This window comes from Gamsiella multidivaricata (genome assembly GCF_025024155.1).
Source record: "Gamsiella multidivaricata strain RSA 2152 chromosome Unknown BC939scaffold_25, whole genome shotgun sequence".
Taxonomy (NCBI): Eukaryota; Fungi; Mortierellomycota; class Mortierellomycetes; order Mortierellales; family Mortierellaceae; genus Gamsiella; species Gamsiella multidivaricata.
The window spans coordinates 37,786-54,885 of NW_026251733.1; the positions used below are offsets into that span (position 1 = coordinate 37,786).

At 48.3% G+C, this 17,100-nt stretch overlaps 8 protein-coding genes across 8 annotated transcripts; 3 read left to right on the top strand and 5 right to left on the bottom strand.

The window, feature by feature from the left end:
* Positions 1–68: 68 nt before the first annotated feature.
* BC939DRAFT_448370 (ribosomal protein L1-like protein) lies at positions 69–1,506 on the top strand. Its single transcript, XM_051555213.1, has 2 exons — positions 69–97; positions 642–1,506. Exons 1-2 carry the CDS (start codon positions 93–95, stop codon positions 1,288–1,290), a joined length of 654 nt encoding a protein of 217 aa, XP_051413189.1. The 5' UTR covers positions 69–92; the 3' UTR covers positions 1,291–1,506.
* A 1,150-nt stretch (positions 1,507–2,656) lies between these two features.
* Positions 2,657–3,483, bottom strand: BC939DRAFT_448372 (uncharacterized protein). Its single transcript, XM_051555214.1, has 3 exons — positions 3,419–3,483; positions 3,056–3,322; positions 2,657–2,952 (listed from the first exon to the last, which is right to left on the bottom strand). Exons 2-3 carry the CDS (start codon positions 3,282–3,284, stop codon positions 2,678–2,680), a joined length of 504 nt encoding a protein of 167 aa, XP_051413190.1. The 5' UTR covers positions 3,285–3,322; positions 3,419–3,483; the 3' UTR covers positions 2,657–2,677.
* A 712-nt stretch (positions 3,484–4,195) lies between these two features.
* BC939DRAFT_448376 (uncharacterized protein) lies at positions 4,196–5,611 on the top strand. Its single transcript, XM_051555215.1, has 6 exons — positions 4,196–4,390; positions 4,545–4,665; positions 4,781–4,869; positions 4,953–5,076; positions 5,167–5,280; positions 5,369–5,611. The coding sequence occupies exons 1-6, from the start codon at positions 4,223–4,225 to the stop codon at positions 5,494–5,496; spliced, it is 744 nt and encodes a 247-aa protein (XP_051413191.1). The 5' UTR covers positions 4,196–4,222; the 3' UTR covers positions 5,497–5,611.
* A 297-nt stretch (positions 5,612–5,908) lies between these two features.
* BC939DRAFT_502211 (uncharacterized protein) lies at positions 5,909–8,698 on the top strand (the record flags this gene model as incomplete). The annotated part of the gene is made up of 3 exons (XM_051560261.1): positions 5,909–5,932; positions 6,112–8,273; positions 8,389–8,698. 3 exons carry the CDS (start codon positions 5,909–5,911, stop codon positions 8,696–8,698), a joined length of 2,496 nt encoding a protein of 831 aa, XP_051413192.1.
* Positions 8,699–9,032: 334 nt separating this feature from the next.
* On the bottom strand, positions 9,033–9,666 carry BC939DRAFT_396093 (histone H2A.V; the record flags this gene model as incomplete). Its single annotated transcript, XM_051552265.1, has 3 exons — positions 9,033–9,092; positions 9,232–9,486; positions 9,610–9,666. Coding segments are annotated over 3 exons (372 nt in total), but the record flags the coding sequence as incomplete, so codon positions are not given.
* A 1,197-nt stretch (positions 9,667–10,863) lies between these two features.
* Positions 10,864–12,014, bottom strand: BC939DRAFT_476203 (uncharacterized protein; the record flags this gene model as incomplete). Its single annotated transcript, XM_051558574.1, has 2 exons — positions 10,864–11,856; positions 11,934–12,014. 2 exons carry the CDS (start codon positions 12,012–12,014, stop codon positions 10,864–10,866), a joined length of 1,074 nt encoding a protein of 357 aa, XP_051413194.1.
* Positions 12,015–12,496: 482 nt separating this feature from the next.
* On the bottom strand, positions 12,497–14,155 carry BC939DRAFT_502213 (uncharacterized protein; the record flags this gene model as incomplete). Its single annotated transcript, XM_051560262.1, has 1 exon — positions 12,497–14,155. One exon carries the CDS (start codon positions 14,153–14,155, stop codon positions 12,497–12,499), a length of 1,659 nt encoding a protein of 552 aa, XP_051413195.1.
* A 1,064-nt stretch (positions 14,156–15,219) lies between these two features.
* Positions 15,220–16,005, bottom strand: BC939DRAFT_396084 (uncharacterized protein; the record flags this gene model as incomplete). The annotated part of the gene is made up of 1 exon (XM_051552263.1): positions 15,220–16,005. One exon carries the CDS (start codon positions 16,003–16,005, stop codon positions 15,220–15,222), a length of 786 nt encoding a protein of 261 aa, XP_051413196.1.
* Between the last annotated feature and the right edge of the window lie 1,095 nt (positions 16,006–17,100).

The following is a 17,100-nucleotide window of genomic DNA, read 5'->3' on the forward strand; positions in this document are numbered from 1 at the left end:
CGGCAATTTTTTTTTTTTTTGCGCGGTATAAAATCAATTTGGCGGCGCATCCCATCTTGTTCTCCCTCCCTTTTTAGTAGCCATCTAACACCATGAGGCATGTGTTACACTCCACTTAATGCGCATCCGCCAGGACTTTCAGCCATCCATCCATCCATCTATCTATATCTTTATCTAACAATGGATTAGTGGACTGATTATTTATCGATTGCTGGAGATTCGCTCAGGGGATACCTGCCACCATAATTAACATCGACCGTCTTGGACCATGATCAACAACATCTGGAATCAGAAAAGACCGTTGTTCTAAGCAAGCTGGAAGGAGCAAAGTTTGCATAGACGACATCAATTGGACACTCCTTCTACCTTTGAAAGAGAGTATCAGCGCCATATTCAACGCTTGAGGAAGGCCTTCACTTAGATTCAGCGATGCGACTTTGTCTAGGTGGTGTGATCTATCTCACACTGGAGGCACACCGCAGTTCAATACGACAGACAAACTATCAGGACCTGTTCTCAACAACACTCACATACACCTCACCAGGCACGGCCACGAGAGAACAAACGAGTGCAGTCTTACTAACCGTCGCTCTTACCTCTTGTTGAATCTTTTGTGTATCGTTTCCTTCCAACGTTAACAGCAGCAAAATTCAGGTTTCGGCCGTCCGCGAGAGCGTTCGCCAGGTCAAGCAGCAGTCCGAGGAGAAGAAGCGTAACTTCGTCGAGACTGTCGAGCTCCAGATTGGTCTCAAGAACTACGATCCCCAGCGTGACAAGCGTTTCTCTGGCTCTGTCCGTCTCCCCAACATCCCCCGCCCCAAGATGTCCGTCTGCATTCTCGGTGATGCCCTTCACTGCGACCAGGCCAAGGAGATCAGCATGGAGTACCAGTCCGTTGATGACTTGAAGAAGCTCAACAAGAACAAGAAGATGATCAAGAAGCTCGCCAAGAAGTACGATGCTTTCCTCGCCTCCGAGGCCTTGATCAAGCAGATCCCCCGTCTCTTGGGACCTGGTCTCCACAAGGCCGGAAAGTTCCCCACCCCCGTCACCCACGCCGATAACATTGGCGACAAGGCCGACGAGATCCGTGCCACCATCAAGTTCCAGCTCAAGAAGGTTCTCTGCTTGGGTGTTGCTGTTGGTCACGTTGATATGTCTGAGGATGAGCTCTTGGCCAACATCATGATGTCGGTCAACTTCTTGGTCTCCCTTCTCAAGAAGCACTGGCAGAACGTCAAGACCTTGTACATCAAGTCCTCGATGAACAAGCCCGTCCGTCTTTACTAAGCGGATGTCGTTCTCTGCTCCCTGGTGACTGTGGTCTAAACCTACTCTCTCGGTACGGCACACCAAAGTATTATTCACCTTACACACATGAAAGAATCAATTACTGTTGGGAGCTGCATTAACTTGCAGCAATCAAGCCTGCTTATTTGATGGTTCAAAATAAAAAAAAAAATACAAAAAAAAAGCGGGTATTCCTGCTTGTGCGATGTATGCTTCTTCATGGACTCTGGGTTATTGCGAGCTGCGCAATTTTGTCCGCGCTTCTTGGAGTAGCGTGAGCTATGCTAACGGCCACAGAGGTGTTTAAATTAAAATGCAGGCACAGGGCGGAGAACGACGATAGACTATTTGCTGTTGTGTGGTATCCATACAAATAAGCGGCAGCTTCTTGCCGCTGGGAAGACAAGCTCCAAATGTAATGTAAGGCTATCTTCCTTTCTTCCCTTCTCCTTTTCTTCTCGATGCCCTTCTTGCTCCTCACATCCTTCAAGTCGCCACAGCCCCCTCATTCTTTGCAATTGTACGATTGCATGCATGACTGATATGGCGAGCGCCATTGTGGATGCACAAATTTCGCAGGCCTTTCAGTTTAGTCTTTCCTCGACCACCGATTGCTGCAAAATACCATAACCATCCCCACGCGCCACGACGTTAGCAATTTGTTCTCTGGAGCGATATTCGATTATTTTTCGAGAGTGTCAGATGTATTTATAAATGCCGGGGGATGCTGTTGTGTTACTGGTCAACGACGATATTGAACAGTAAGCTGCAGCAAAAAAAAAAAAAAAAAAAAAAAAAAAAAAAAAAACAGACCAGTATTGGACATACCTGTTCAGGACATACCTGTACAAGATGGACGATCACCGCATCGTTGTCACAGCAATCTTAAACTAACGTGTCCTAATTAGTTCGGATCACGCGTCAAGAATGTTTGTAAGAACAGCCCAAAGATCGAAGAAACGTCAGACGCGAATGTGGCGAGGCACAGCAGTAGTAAGTGCTGAACTGGTAAGACATTCATTGATGACAAAGCGCACTGGGATGAAAGTCGAGCCAAAAACGAGGTGAGGAATAGAAAGCAGGAAGGAAAGAGAGATGAAGGGCGAGAACACAAATATGCTAGAATAGAAAGGTTTGGGTAAGAACAATCCTCCTTTGAACCACTAACCACACTGCTACATGAAGCAAAAGGCCGACGTTGGAAAAAGACCGGAATTGCCCGACTGTTTAGATATGCTGCCCTGTGTGATCTACTGCTTCGCGTGTACTTCTTTTCCGTTGCCACTGCACTCGTAGTTGTTCCGCGATCTATTGCTTCCAAGTATCCCACGTCTATTTGAATTGTAAGGTTCATTTACAACAAATAGCTGCTCTCAAAGAGGGTTTATTAACGGCGATGATTACTATATTTGACATTTCCAAACTGATAATACAGCCCACAGAGCGCAAGACTGATCACGGCCGGAAGTAGGTGTAGCTGGACAATACAGTAGACGAGGATGGTGATAATACCAGGCGCGCGCAGCATGATACCCATGGCTGGGGATCGGAACATGGTGTGCAAAAAGTAGCATCCACAGAGGGTCGAGATCGCAAACATGGCTGTCTGCGTGAACTTGCTGGTCTTGTGCTTGTTGCTGAAATACACCATGATGAGGATTGCTTTGGAAAGAGAAAAATGAAAAACTACTGTGTAAACACTAGAATTCCTTATTTCAAATCTTCCGGCGGCTGTTAATATGTTTCGACTCTTTGAATCGCTTACCAGGAAAGATCTTGATGACCTTACGGAAAATATCGCCACCAGCATAGTTCTCACCAAACTGTCGATGGACCAGGATGTCCATGACGATAAAGAGACATGTTGTTGGGATTGAAAAGAAAACACCCTCAAAGATATAGTCCCTCTCCACATCCTCCTCCTGTGCTTCGTCCCTTTGACGACGCAATCTCGCAGCCCTGGATTGACTTTCTTTCACATCTGCCTGTTCCATGATTCCTGATTCCGTGATAATTCTCCACTTTTCTGGTTCTAATAAACAACGAACAGCAGACGGAAGAAGGTTTGAGAAGGCTGTTTGTGGTACAATTGACAGCACGAAAAGCGACGGCATCAACTGATAACTACCTGGAATATCGTCAATATCACTCAAATCCGATGCGTCTGAGTCCTCCTCGTCCTCGTCCTCACTATCGTCCTCGTCCTCACTATCGTCCTCATCCCCATCGTCATCCTCCTCCAGGTCCTCGTCGTCCAGAATTTCTTGTATCTTGGGGGTTGCATTGTGCTGATCAGTCCTGCCCTTGGAGGAGACATTGCGTTTTGTGGCAGACTGCAAGGACGTTTTGGTTGCTGATGAGACAGCAGTGTTGGTCTTCTGCCCTGGTTTCTGTCCTGCCATTGTATGTGTTGATTGTGTTGATTGTGTTGATTGTGTTGATTGTGTTGATTGTGTTGATTGTGTTGATTGTGTTGATTGTGTTGATTGTGTTGATTGTGTTGATTGTGTTGATTGTGTTGATTGTGTTGAAGAGTTGAATGGGTGATGGAGAGAATAAGATGAAGAGCACACAGGCACTGCATAACCTATATCTCCACACATGTACTTTACGTCACACAGCGTGTACTATGTATGGTTTCTGGCAAAGAAGTTCCAGGACGCAGCGTTCAGTAGTAGAGGCACCAATGGACGGCTCATTGGCAGATTATGTGGGTCAAGCAGATCGTGCCTCTGTGGAGGCGCGGTGAGGTGCGTTGGGTATACAACAGCCTGGACTTAAACGATTAACGCGCCCCCGCCTCTACCAGTGTCCCCCTTTGAAGCGGGGATACCCTGATGGGCTGTACAATCCGTAGCTCTAATTGTGTCGCTTTCAAGCATAAGGGTTCGTGACCGGTAGACCACTTGATGAGGAGCAGAGGTATAAAAGGATGTATATTTCCTTCATCCACACACACTCTATCTCCTTCAACAAGCCCTTACTGTACCCCATATCATACCAAATCAACACCATGATATCCGTCAAAGACCAAATCAAGGCTCAAAATGCCACCCTCGCCGGGAGAGCGAACGCCAAGGAAAACGCAACGCATTTGATTGTAATGTATTAAGAAAAGATATGGTTAACAATGTTGGTATGGCATAGACTAGCTCGGGGAGTTTGATGTGGAGTGCTAAAAGCGAATGAGGAACTAACTGATGCATCCCATTTTGTTTTCATACAAACCCAATTGCGATCAACTCTGAATCCAGAAAGATGCCAAGGATGCGGCACAGGAGGTCGTCGAAGTTCAGGACCGCAAGGCATTGTATCTATTGAATTGTGAGAACTGTGAGTACACGATCCAAGGCAAGCCCATCAAGCTCTCCATTGGTAAGGGACAACTAGGGTTTTTGGTGGCAAAAGTTAACGCTTGCTGAACAAGCACTGCATAGTCTATACACTGCTGAACACGTTCCGAATCTAACAATGCTGCGTTCCATTCCAGAAAATTGCAAGAATGTTGTCCTCAGGATCGAGGGCAAGGTTTTGACTGGCACGGTCGATATCTGGAAGAGCGAGAACGTCTCCTTGAACGTATGGTTTCTTTCCGCAGCAGCTGTGCTATTGTGCTACAAGGAGAAAGTTTTAACGCCATTTTTTTTATTCGTTTGGCGCAGTTTGATCGTTCGGTGTCCATGTTTCAATTGGACGACATCCAATCGATCGCTATCCGGTTGCCTGATTCCGAGCATTTTGGATCGATGATCTGGGCTGGAGTCGAGGACCTCCAACTGCACCTCGGTAAAGCAATGCTTTATTATATTCGGTTGATACACGCTGCTGGAGGATGCATTGCTAATTTTCTCTCTCTTTTAATTCACCATGCCATAGGCGAGGACACGCATGCGCTGAGCTATAGCGAACTGCAGTCCAGAAACCCGAATTTGCGTCCGGAGACGGACCAGTTCAAGACAACAGTGGTCGATGGCAGCATCATGACAGAGGGTAAGGCTTGCTAGATTCACAAGACCTCCATATGCTCAGAAAGTGGAATACCATTGAAGCTCACCATCTATTTTTTTCTATTATAAAGCAATTGTGCGTCTCGATAACGGATACCCGGCCACGCGCGCAGAGGAGGCGAGCTATCGACGAGTGGAGAAGCAGAAGGACGAGATGCTGCGCGCACCTCAGCAGCAGCAGGAGCCAGCGGATGACTAATTTGTTTAAAGCTCGAATTCGATACATTGTTTGTCACTAATCTGCCGCAGGCATTTGTCGGGTGCCTTTACAAGAGCTTCGCATGTAACTGAAATAAAGGGTGCACAAACAACTGAATGGATGGACAGTGCTAAAAGTACGGCTTGAATCCACATGAGATCATTCTGAGCATAAACAAAAGGGCACCGCACCCACCCTCTTTCTACCGTAGGAAAAAAAAATTCACATCCGCGATCTTGCTTTCGCCTTCACCTCTCATTTATTCATCACACTCACCACTATCCGCCAGTTTTGTAATCAACTCCCCTCAGCAACCTGCACTACTCGCCAATCCAACCCGCTACCGCTTACAACACTCCATCTCTGCAAAAACAGTAGTGCCGAACCACACAACTCTATACATAAAGCAGCCATGGACCCACAAGAAAAACTCGAGGTAATATCAGAAGGGCAGCCTTCTGTCTATAACCATTACCATCGCAATTGGCTTCCTTTCCTAAGAAAGCACAGCCAAGTGCTTTAATGGTCAAAAAAAAAAAACACTATTAAACAACAAGCATTGTATCATTCTTCAATTGACTGACATATGCTACGACTCCGACCAATCGTCTCCAGGCAATGTTCTGCCCCCGCCTTGACTCTACGCTAGTCGCATCCATCTATCACGATATGAAGGACTTCAAGGCTTGCATATCCATCCTTTCCGCCCTCGCTGCTGCTGCACCACCGACGGATACGGACGCAACCGCCAAGAACAACATCACCACCACCAACAACAACAACAACAACAACAACAATATTAATAATGATAGCGCCAACCATACCGACGCTGGGACGAGTCGCAATGCCAGCAAAAAATCGACTACATCCAACGGCAAACAAAAGAATTCCGGCAGCAAGAACATTTTGATCTGGAGCGAGGAAGTCGCGGACGCGGCCTCTTTGGCCTCCCCCGCCGCAGGCCCTCCACGCCCCAGCGGTCTCTACAAACAGGGCCAGGTTTTGGACTCTAGCCGTCAGCCGGCTACATCTTCGACTGCCCAGACAGCAACTACTACTACGACTCCACAATCCGGGGGCACAAGCGCGACCGGGCAGCCTGGGAGATTCAGAGCAGTGCGGAATCCGAATTACTTGAAGAATCACGGCATAGTGGAGGTACCTTCAGCAGCTTTCGAGGAATCGGATGGGCAGTACGAGGAACAGGTGAAGGAAGAGGAGAAGGACCGGGAGAAGGACCAGGACCAGAATGGCACCTCAGAACAGTTCTCGGCATTGCAGCCATCTCAAGGATCATCGCAGGAAAAAAAATCAAAGAACCGGAGACAAAAGAAGACTGGAAAGACAGGACAGCTCGCCTCAACCTCGACCCCAATAACAGCAACAACAGCAGCAACAGCAGGATTACCACAGCCAGACAGGACCTGGAAGAAGGATTCTTCAGAGGCACGAATTTCGGATCAGCTTGCAGATTTGAACGTGTTTGATAGTCAATCTATGGAAGAGGAGCAGGATGCGGAATACTTTGATGCGGAGGAAGAGATCTCGACTACCGACAACAGCAGTCAGTATGGGAACGGTACGCGAGATCGAAATGGTGTTAAATCAGAGGAACTCGAGTTTTTGAAGAGCTGTTTCCCAGACCGCGAGCATTCCGACGAGTACTTGATCCAGGTTCTGGAGGACAGTCGGAGAGATCTGGAGGCCGCTGTTGAGATAATTCTCAGCCAAATGTTCCTGGAGAGTGAACAGGTCGAGACGTCCTCTTCTAGTTCAGGATCTTTCCATTCATCAGGATCACAAGTAACCACTGCGACAACCAGCTCATTGGATGACGCCTTTTACCATGGAGTTCAGTCCCCAAAAAAGAAGTCCAAGGCCGGAGTAAGGAAGAATGGGTCAGCTTGGGGAGCTCGCTACAACCAGACCTGGGACAACAACAATAACGATCTACTTCTCAAGACGCTTGATCATCAGGACGGGTTCTTGATTCCCGAGAGTAACGAATGGGCGACATTCGAGCACCAGATCTCGATCCTGATGGATATCTTCCACACAGTCCCCCAAAAGACCATCGTGTCCGAGTACCACGCCAACGGGGCACAGCTGTTCAAAACGGTTGAGAGTCTGGAGAAGCGACTCAAGCGCGAGAACCACTATGGATCTGCACAGGGACAGGGGCAACAAAGTCGGTTTGATGTAAGCCTGGCCCAACTGATGGAGATGTTCCCGGATCACAGTGTTACGGCCTTGAAAAAGATGCTGGTCTACAACGGAGGCAACGTTCAGGATGCGATGAATGCCGTCTTGGCGGCGGACTTTGCGCATGCGGAGCAAAAGGATCAACCCTGGCAGATGGTATCGTCATCATCCAAGCGTGGAAATTTGATTCCATTCCAGGCGGATATTCGCTTTGGGGATAAGAATCATGTCCAGACACCGACCAGCAGTGGCAATCGTCTGAAGAGTCTTCCTTCGACGAGCAACCCTGTTCCAGGTGGATCACGACCGTTCCCGAACACGCTTTTGGAGAATGCCAACACGGAGCTGTATAACGATGAGGATGACCCTGAATGGTGTCGACAGCACGCTCAGGAAATGTTGCAGCAGAGGAACGAGCTATTCAGGAAGGCCGCTCAAGCCTATCAGACGTCCAAGGGTAAAGGCGCAGGGATGGGCGGAATTGCGGCCTATTATGCGGACGAGGGTAAGAAGCTGGACGCCCAGGGGAAGCAATGGCACATGCGCGCCGCCCGTGCCGTTGTTCAACAGCATCGGTAAGTTCTTCCGTCCTTGTTCCGACATGCTGCTGTACTCATTTTTTATCCTTTTTTTTTTTTTTTTTTATCACTAACCCTTTTCTCCTACACATATTCGTCTTTCTACCTCTAGTTTGGAGAACAACGACCCTAACTTGGTGGACCTACACGGATTGACGGTTGCAGAGGCCCAGACGGTGGTCAAGGAGGCGGTTACGCAGTGGTTCGCGCGTGCGACCATGCAGGCCTCCAGGATCGCCGCCAAGCCTCTCAAGATCGTCTGCGGTGTTGGTTCGCACTCCAAGAATAGGATCGCGCGTCTTTACCCGACGATCTTGAGTCTTCTCATGAAGGACGGTTGGAGCTGCGAGGCCGAGAACGGTGTGATCCTCGTCAAGGGCGTCGCACGACTCGCGCCTACATCTTCAAGAGCAAAGAGGTAGCTGTCTCTTTCTTGTGTATTTTAGTCACTCGTTTTTTTTTTTTACGTGCTTGTTATACTCATTGAGCCGTCATCATTGTACTTGTAAAATACAAGGTGGTTTTCCATTTTGCTGGGGGGTTTTTTTTTTTTTGTAAAATACAAGGTTGGATTTTTTTTTTTTTTTTTGTAATAAAATAGGTTGTATTGGGTTCCTAAAGGCAGCTATTTTTCTGTACATCAACGTTCCGTCCGCTTGCTTGATAAAATAATCTTTCCTTGCCGGATTGTTCTTGCGTATCCTTCTTCTTTTTTTTTTCTTTTTTTTTCAATTGAAGCTGAGACGAGCTGTCGATTTAAGGACCCATCTTCTTCTGGCCCTTTTGTGTCTTTGACAGAAGTGCCTTGTGAATATGCTGCATGACCATCACAAAAAAAAAAAAAAAAAGAACACGAGTGTTAGCCAAAAAAATAATAATAATAATTAAAATTCAGGGACACACAAAAAAGGGTCCACAGCCCAACGAAATAAGCAACCAGTAAGTGGACACGTACAGGAAGAACACCACCACCAGCAATGGTTGCGCGAATCAATGAGTCCAGCTCCTCATCTCCACGGATAGCAAGTTGTAAGTGACGGGGTGTGATACGCTTGACCTTAAGATCCTTTGTCGCATTTCCTGCCAACTCGAGAACTTCGGCCGTCAGATACTCTAGAATGGCGGCAGAGTATACAGCTGCCTTGGCTCCGACACGGACATGGTTCTGCGTGCGATCCTTCAAATAGCGGTGAATACGACCCACAGGAAACTAAAAAAAAAAAAAAGACATCACAAATATTTTTAGATCATTGATCCCAAAATGTCGCTAGGCTATTACATAGGACATTATTACCACGCGCATAGAATGAACAAAGAATTTGCTTCGAATTACCTGCAGACCGGCACGGGCAGAACGCGACAGTGCTGGCACCTTCTCACGACGCTTCTCTGTGATCTTTGTAGTTTGGGCAGCAGCAGTAGCCTCGGTACCGAGATGTGCGTCAGCCTAATATGAATGTGCAGATATGTATCGAAAGATAAAAAGTAAGAAAAAGAAAAAAAAAGGGCATAGTATGGTTAATATAAAACAGCAGCAAAGACGCGTTTGGAATAATTCATCCTTGTAATTTTTTTTTTTTTGTTTACACTGCTTGACACTATAAGGCGAGAAAAAAAAATGAAAAAAAAAGTCGCGTCCAGTTGCAGGTCGACAATAATAGCATCGATATTCACGCGTCTCGTAAAGTATGATGGTATCCTGTCCCTTGCTCTTTTTTCATCACATCCTGAAGTCCTGAGCATGAATGCTTCCTCGACGTGAAAAAACATGGCCCAAAGTAGATCCAGTATAAAAAAATGGAAAAAAGTAATGGCGATAGAGTTGAAGATGGTTTCAGTCAAGATCGGCTCCTCCCATTGCTGAGTAGATTCCAGACCAGGCTGCGGCAATAGTCATGGGGGCTGCTGCTGTTCAGACTGAGTGAGTCATAGAAAACTGGGGTTGTAATCCTGTTGTTTTGATGATTGTTGCTGGGATGATGCGCTGTGGACGTGGGCTGTCCTTGAATGGGCGTGTTCCACAAAATTATATATAAAATATATATCCAGCTGCCACGGCGAGAGCAAAGAAAGAGAACGATAGTTGGAATGCCAAAGAGAATGGTTGGAATGATGGATCGCGATGAGAATGCATCCGCGATGCCGGCCTTGGACAGCGCATTCTTACCATGGTGAATTAAATGAAGGAGAGGAAGGAAAGAAGGTTTGGAAGGGAGGAAGGAAAGGAACAGGAGAAGAAGAAGAAAAAAAGAAAGAGAGAAGGACGGAAAGGGAAGGAAGAGAAGGTGCAACGAAGTGAGTGAAAGGCGTGAATGAGTAAAAAAAGTAAAAAGAATTTGCTCGTCTGCAGATTCGAAAGGCAGCATCTACCTACCTATTTTTCTCTGACGTAATACTTTTTTTTTTTTATTATTTGACTATCTGCGCGCGCCTTTCCCATTTCATCAAGGAGCATACAAATACGGGCGAAAGATACGAACGAGGAAGACAGCAGAGACCATTAATACAATAAGGACTAGGTTTATTATAAAACAACACTGCGGAAGAAATTCTCTCGCTTCTTCACTTCTTCATCATCATCTCTCGCTCAGAAAAAGATGGTATCCTTGCACGCGAACCTAGGCAGCTTGCGGTACTGTGGCTCCTTGGCGACGCGCCAGAGATACACGTCCAGATCAACGTTCAACATGCCCTTCTCTCCGTAGTTCACGCTTCCAACCTTGCTCTCCTTGCTATTATTCGCGATCTCGACAATCTCGCGGCACCCGTCAATGGCCGCTGCCCTCAGTCGATACGACTCCTCCACCGTGGTAACTCCGCCTTCTTCAATCGCATGCTTCAGGTTGTCGGGCAAGATCAAGATTCCCAGGTGTGCCATCAACGACGGGATCACATTATCCGCAAAGATTGGGCTGTCCTTGATGTCCGTGAACGCAAAGATCTTCTCCGTAGCCGCGAACCGACGCTCCAGACTTGACGCCAACAGCAACGCCTTCTTGAAAATATACACTGTCTGGCCATCGATCTCTGCGTAATCCTGAAATGCTGGGAAAGTGTTGATCAAAATCTCTGCAAACTTCTCCCCCGATCCCTGAGCCCGCTTGGCGGCGTCGATGACAAACGCTCCCAGGGTCTCGAACCCCTTCTCCTGCAAGATCCTTCCTGTCTCATTGAGTACACCCTGGATCTGTCCCGCCAGCTTTGAGGCGACCGAAGGCTTCGAGAGCGTGACATGCTCGAGTTCGGACGGCATATCCTTTTGCATCGTAATACCGAAATGAGATCCGACCTCCCAGGCAGTCAGCTTCGAAAGTCTCACCGCCGTGGTTGGCGTGTTGGAGATGTGGAAGGACATGGCGCCAAAGACGATGGTCTCAAAGGCGCCACGGTCAGAATCCTCGTGGAGCTCCTTGCGGAAGCCATGGCCTGTGTTGAGGATATCGATCAAGGAGAGGATGTTGACCTCTTGCTCGAGCGACTCGAACCGGAGTGGGAAAGACATGCCATTGGCAATCGAGTGCTTGGACCAGGACTCTTGCGTCAAATTTGTGAGGAATCGAGTGATGGCATCACGTTCAACCTGGGAGATTCAAAGAAGATCGTCGTTAGTTTGGGCCATTCACCATTCGGTCAAGATTCATTTTTATAAATACATACCTTGATATTGCTACGCTCGCGACACTGCTTTGAGGTCTCAAAGACAGAGGCGTAGAGGTTGGAGGGGCAGGAGAAGGTCATAGTTGTGTGTGGAAGTATGTGGATATTGGGAAACTGAGTACTGGCTACAACGTCTCACGACCTGGTCCTTTTATACGGGCTCCGTGACACGCAATTAGTCTACTGCGGGTAAAGATCAGTATTTTTTACAGTTTTCTCGTCTCTCAAAGACTTGCCTCGCTGCCTCCTGTCTATAGTTGCAGAACATTGCATAGTATTCAACGCGTAGGATCATCGTTACCGAGAGTTTCTCTCTGGGCTCATGCAGTATCCACGTCCACGGGTATGACAGTATCCACGTCCACGGGTATGCATTGGACAAGTAGACATATTAATGTCTGTCCGATATGCCACCAAAAACAGACCTTAGGGCAACCACGCACTTAACCCCAGTGGGTTGCCCGCCATTTTTTCTTTTTTTTTTTTTCTGCAGCGCCGCCCGCAGTTTCGAGGCTTGCCCACTGGCTGCCTGTACTAGAGAGAAACGGATATTTTTAATAGTGTTAAGATCCGGTATTATCTGGCGCCCCAATCCTCTCGTTTGCACATATCGCCTCCCGAATGAGCTTCGCCTCCTCCCGCGCATGTTGCTCTCCCTTCATACGCGCAACATGTTCCTCAACCGACCCACCGCCCGTACCCGCGCCTGTGCCTGCACCTGTACTGCTCTCCCCTTGAGCTTCGTTAATCCTATCCTGTCGCTCCTCATCCTCCGTTCTCCAAATCTCCTGCAACGGGATCTCATCGTGTGTCTCGATCACCGGGATATTAATCGCCATCTTTAGCTCCTCCTGACCTTGTCGCGCATTCAGACTTTGGCGCCTCATCCTATTGATCTGAGATAAATCAGAAGGTGGTGAGGATCTCCTTGGGGAGACGCCGCGTGAGTTCGATCGTGGGGATGCGAGGGCTGAGAGGGTCGGTGACCTCCAACGGTCATGGTCGCCCAGGATTGCGTAGTCGGGCGTAAGTGACACCACCACTGGCGAGTCTATTAAGCACATGCGGCTGATCTCTGGAACTTGAGTAAAGTCGTTGTCGTTGTCGTTGTCGAGTTGCCCTGCTTGCGCGCTTTTGTTCGACCGCTCTAGAGTAAGGCCAGGTTGTATTTGCTGGACATCATAACCGCTTTGCTGGAATATAGGATGTGCGCCACTCGACGGGAGACGACTCGGCGAGGTCGCTCGTGAAGACGCACGAGAAGAAGCTCGAGAGGTCGCTGCCGAAAGTGGGTTCTTTCTCGAGGGCGAAATCGATGGCCGAGAACTCGTATAAGGTAATGGAGGTCCCAATGACACAAACACCTCCGGCCCTGATAGTTGCTGCTCCTCGTTTGTTTTCTGCTCCGTGCTATCAAACTCATTCCTGTCATTGCAATCTCCTTGACGACCACGGTCCCCGTCCGCTGCATGCTGACACATCCGCGGCTTCATCAACGATGGCATCGTCAACTGTGGTAGATCGCCCGTCGTTGCTAGAAACTCGAGCTGCTTCTGAAACTGAGACGATTCTGGATGTCCAAAGAAGCCTTCGTCACAACGTTCGTTTCCCTCATCCTTGGTCACCATCGTCAAAGACGCTTGAGCTGTCACCTCGGTCTTGCCCCCAACCGTCTGGATCGAAGGTGAGGACAGAGACTGATGTCTTGTGGTCCGCCTACCGCCATCGAGACCATGGACATCGAACACAGTGTAGTTGCACCCAGATAGTGGGGAATCCGCCTTGCAAGGCTTCCGATACTGTACGTCAATCTGGGGCGGATCTGCATGTAGCCGCTGAAGATGCTTCTCCATTTGGAAGGAGAACGACGGCGACAGAGGCCCGAGCACAGAGTTTCGTCGCCGTTCTGCCGGTGAGGCGGGGGCACTTGCCGCGACCGTTGCTGCTGCTGCTGCTGCTCTCATGATTCCTAGTCGCCCTTGCACTTCGGATATTCCTCCACCTACAGCCCCAACACCCTCCTGAATGGGCTCCAGTCGATGATGATCCACAGGGACATCCTGGTCCCGTTCTTCATCTTCTTGCCGAAGACTGACGGGTGGTGGCGGTGGGATGATATGTGTCGCACCCAGGGACGAACCCTCATCCATCGAGAGCCGGGCTAACCGGACTTCTAGTGCGGGTGGCCAAACCCGGTCAACAGAGCGTCGATGATGTCGCATTGTTTTTGCGGGTGGACAGTCACCAGGCTATGTGGATGAACAGCCGTTGTTAGATGGCGCTAGATGCCAGAAGCAGCAGCAAGTGCGAGCAGAACCAGGGGAAAACTAACTTTGTATGAAGACAGGTTTTGTGGGTCGGAGCTGCTTCTCTCTCGGGCGTTCATGCTGACAGGAGAAGGTACGAAAAGGGATATAGGATCAGCGGTGAAAAAAAAAAAAATGAGTCGAAAGGGATGGCAGCGTGAGAGTGAGTGAGTGAGTGAGTGAGTGAGTGAGTGAGTGAGTGAGTAAGAGCGAGTGCGTGCAAGGAGGAGGATAGGTGTGTGGGGGGATTTATAATGAAAAAATGTAGGCACGAATGGAGCACGAGCCCAGGAAAAAATGTATGACACCACATACAGAACTATGGTTCGATCCAGCCAGCAGTTGCCAGAAGGGACCAAAAAAAATCGGGTTTCAGCTCTCGCCTCACCCATTTCTTTTATTTTTATTTGTATTTTTATTTTTATTTTGTTTCCCAAAAAAGGTCGAGCCTTTTTTCCTCGCTGCTACTTCACTCCCTGGGGGGGGTTCTGCTTGAACGGCCGTCGGTGTTGTATGACGCATGGGGATGCACGGTATATGGTTCCTCGCTGGTGAATGTCAAAAGGAAAGCGAGTGATAAATTGGCAGTGATCGTTTAAGCCCATGTTCATGACTTTCCAGAACGACGTATCCGTATCTTCGTATTACTGGACTTTGAATGGGAACTTTTGGGCCCGTGCTCACGGAACGATCCAACGCGTTTCCGCTAACCAGCTTTATATACTATATGTATGAAAGAAAGGCTTCATGCAGTTCGATGCCACTTGGAGGGCGAGACAAAAACTAGCTTTTAGTCAGCATTTCACAATGCAGTGCATTCATTTTTAAGATTGAGTGATATATTTTAATGAGGGGATGAACTATAGAAATTACAGTATGATGTACAATACGTTGCATGTGTGATATGCTACGATACAATGGTCATAATTAGATATTAAAAGGGGTTCGATTGAAAAAAAAAGGAAGCCGGTTCTTTTGCTTTAGTTGCGACGACGGAACATGCCTCCGAATCGGCTGGGCTTCTCGGTGTAAACAACATTGCCGGCAGGAGCACGAGCGGGGCGGAAGTTGCGACGACCCCACCAGTGAAACTGAACAGCCATGCCCAAGAGGGCCAGGACAATAAAGGTCGCCAACAATGCATACTGTGCACCGGTGACATTGCCAACACGGTTATCGACACTGCTCTTGGAGTTGATGAACGAGTTCGTCTGCTGGATGAAACCAGTGTGGGCAAAGAAATCAACACCGGCAACGAACGAGTAGGCACCGAGGAGGGCCGAACCGATGATGACCATCTCTTTCTCGCGGATGAATCCGAGGATGAAACCGACAATAGCGAGAACACCGAGGAGGATACCGCGACCAACGCCCGAGGTGATCACACCGCCAGACTTCCAGCCCAAGATCCAGAGACCCAAGGTGTACAAGGCCAAGGCACCGAGGATAGCGACGCCCAGACGCGAGCAGCAGACCATGAGGAGACCACCAAAGATACCGACGACGATCGAGATAACGAGGAGGAGAGTGTGGGAGCTTACACCGCCGTTGGCCATGCCGACGTAGGCGATATTAGCGAAGAAGTAGAAGCCGACCAAGAACATGGTGATGCGGAAGAAGCGGACGCCGAAGAAGCAGAGAATCAGACCAAAGACGATGAGGATGGCGCCCATGATACCGCCCTGGACTGTGATGTTATAGGGACCCTCACGTGCGGTGTCGAGGGCTGCCTTTTGTGCGGTGCCAACGGGTGCTGCCTGTGCCATGAAGTTGATGAGCATCGACAGGACGCAGAGCATGTAGACGGGGATGGAGCGCATCCATGAGCGCGGACGCGTTGATACTGCTGTAGCGGACGACATTATTGTTGGATGCGTGCGTATGTGTGTGTATGTATGTGTGGATGAGGTTGGTTGGTTGGTTGGTTGGTTGGTTGTAGGATGTGGGAAGAGACTGAAGATCAGGTCCAGGGGCAGGAAGCCGTGCCTTATATACACAAATCCATGAACGACTTGGACCTGAAGAAGGTTGTCCAGTAGAAGGAGCCCTATCACGATGGGTGTGGAGAATCAACAAAGGACGCGGCTAGGATGATGTCAATGTCGTCCTATGGACCAACTTTTACACCCAGATAGCATTTAGCACCTACACATTTACACATGTACACATGTACGCATTCGAACATAACAATGTAAGCAACATACACAATCATTCCATCACCATCCTCTCGCTCTCATTCCTTTGCTCCGCTGCTCTCTGTTTATGTCTCTCTTCTCCCCGCCAGAGTGCGCCCTCCTTGCCTTTTGCTCATTGCATTGCGGTCACTGTGGCTAGTGCATGCAATCCAGTGGTAGGACATGACGGATACAGTGACATCATTTCCAAAATAAACATTTTTAAATTTTTTAACTTCTGGGCTCATTTTTTTCTCTCAAGGATGGGCCTTAAAGTGTCTTTTAATATGTTGCTGCCCTCATCCTTTCTGCCTGGCTCGACCATGACGACGGCAACAACGACCACTATCCTACCAGAGAATTACTTTTCTTTTACCCATGGGGTGCTGAAAAGATGATCCGGCCTAGTCTTAAAAAAAAAAAAGGCATTCATCTCCTTTCAGGAACAGAAATCCGTAAAATAGAAAACCTCCTTGGGATTGGAGACTGATAGACAACCCCTGTAACGGTTCTTATTCCTAGTAAAAATAAAAATAATAAAAATAAAAATAAAAAAGCAAGGGTTCAACACAGCACATGGAGCTTGTTGTGATTATGTGAGAATCATTTTTTTTAACTCGAACACAATCTCGTCATTATGTCTCCTCCTCACCACCACCGCCCCACCGTTCTCTCGTCCATTATTCA

What these genes read in the sequence shown, in the direction of transcription:
- BC939DRAFT_448376 (XM_051555215.1), top strand. Translation starts at nt 4,223, where the DNA reads ATGTATATTTCCTTCATCCACACACACTCTATCTCCTTCAACAAGCCC. An exon ending in GCGAGAACGTCTCCTTGAAC is followed by an intron (nt 4,870 to 4,952) that starts GTATGGTTTCTT and finishes CGTTTGGCGCAG; the next exon opens with TTTGATCGTTCGGTGTCCAT. An exon ending in GGACCTCCAACTGCACCTCG is followed by an intron (nt 5,077 to 5,166) that starts GTAAAGCAATGC and finishes ACCATGCCATAG; the next exon opens with GCGAGGACACGCATGCGCTG.
- BC939DRAFT_448372 (XM_051555214.1), bottom strand. Translation starts at nt 3,284, where the DNA reads ATGGAACAGGCAGATGTGAAAGAAAGTCAATCCAGGGCTGCGAGATTG. An exon ending in GGTCATCAAGATCTTTCCTG is followed by an intron (nt 2,953 to 3,055) that starts GTAAGCGATTCA and finishes CTCTTTCCAAAG; the next exon opens with CAATCCTCATCATGGTGTAT.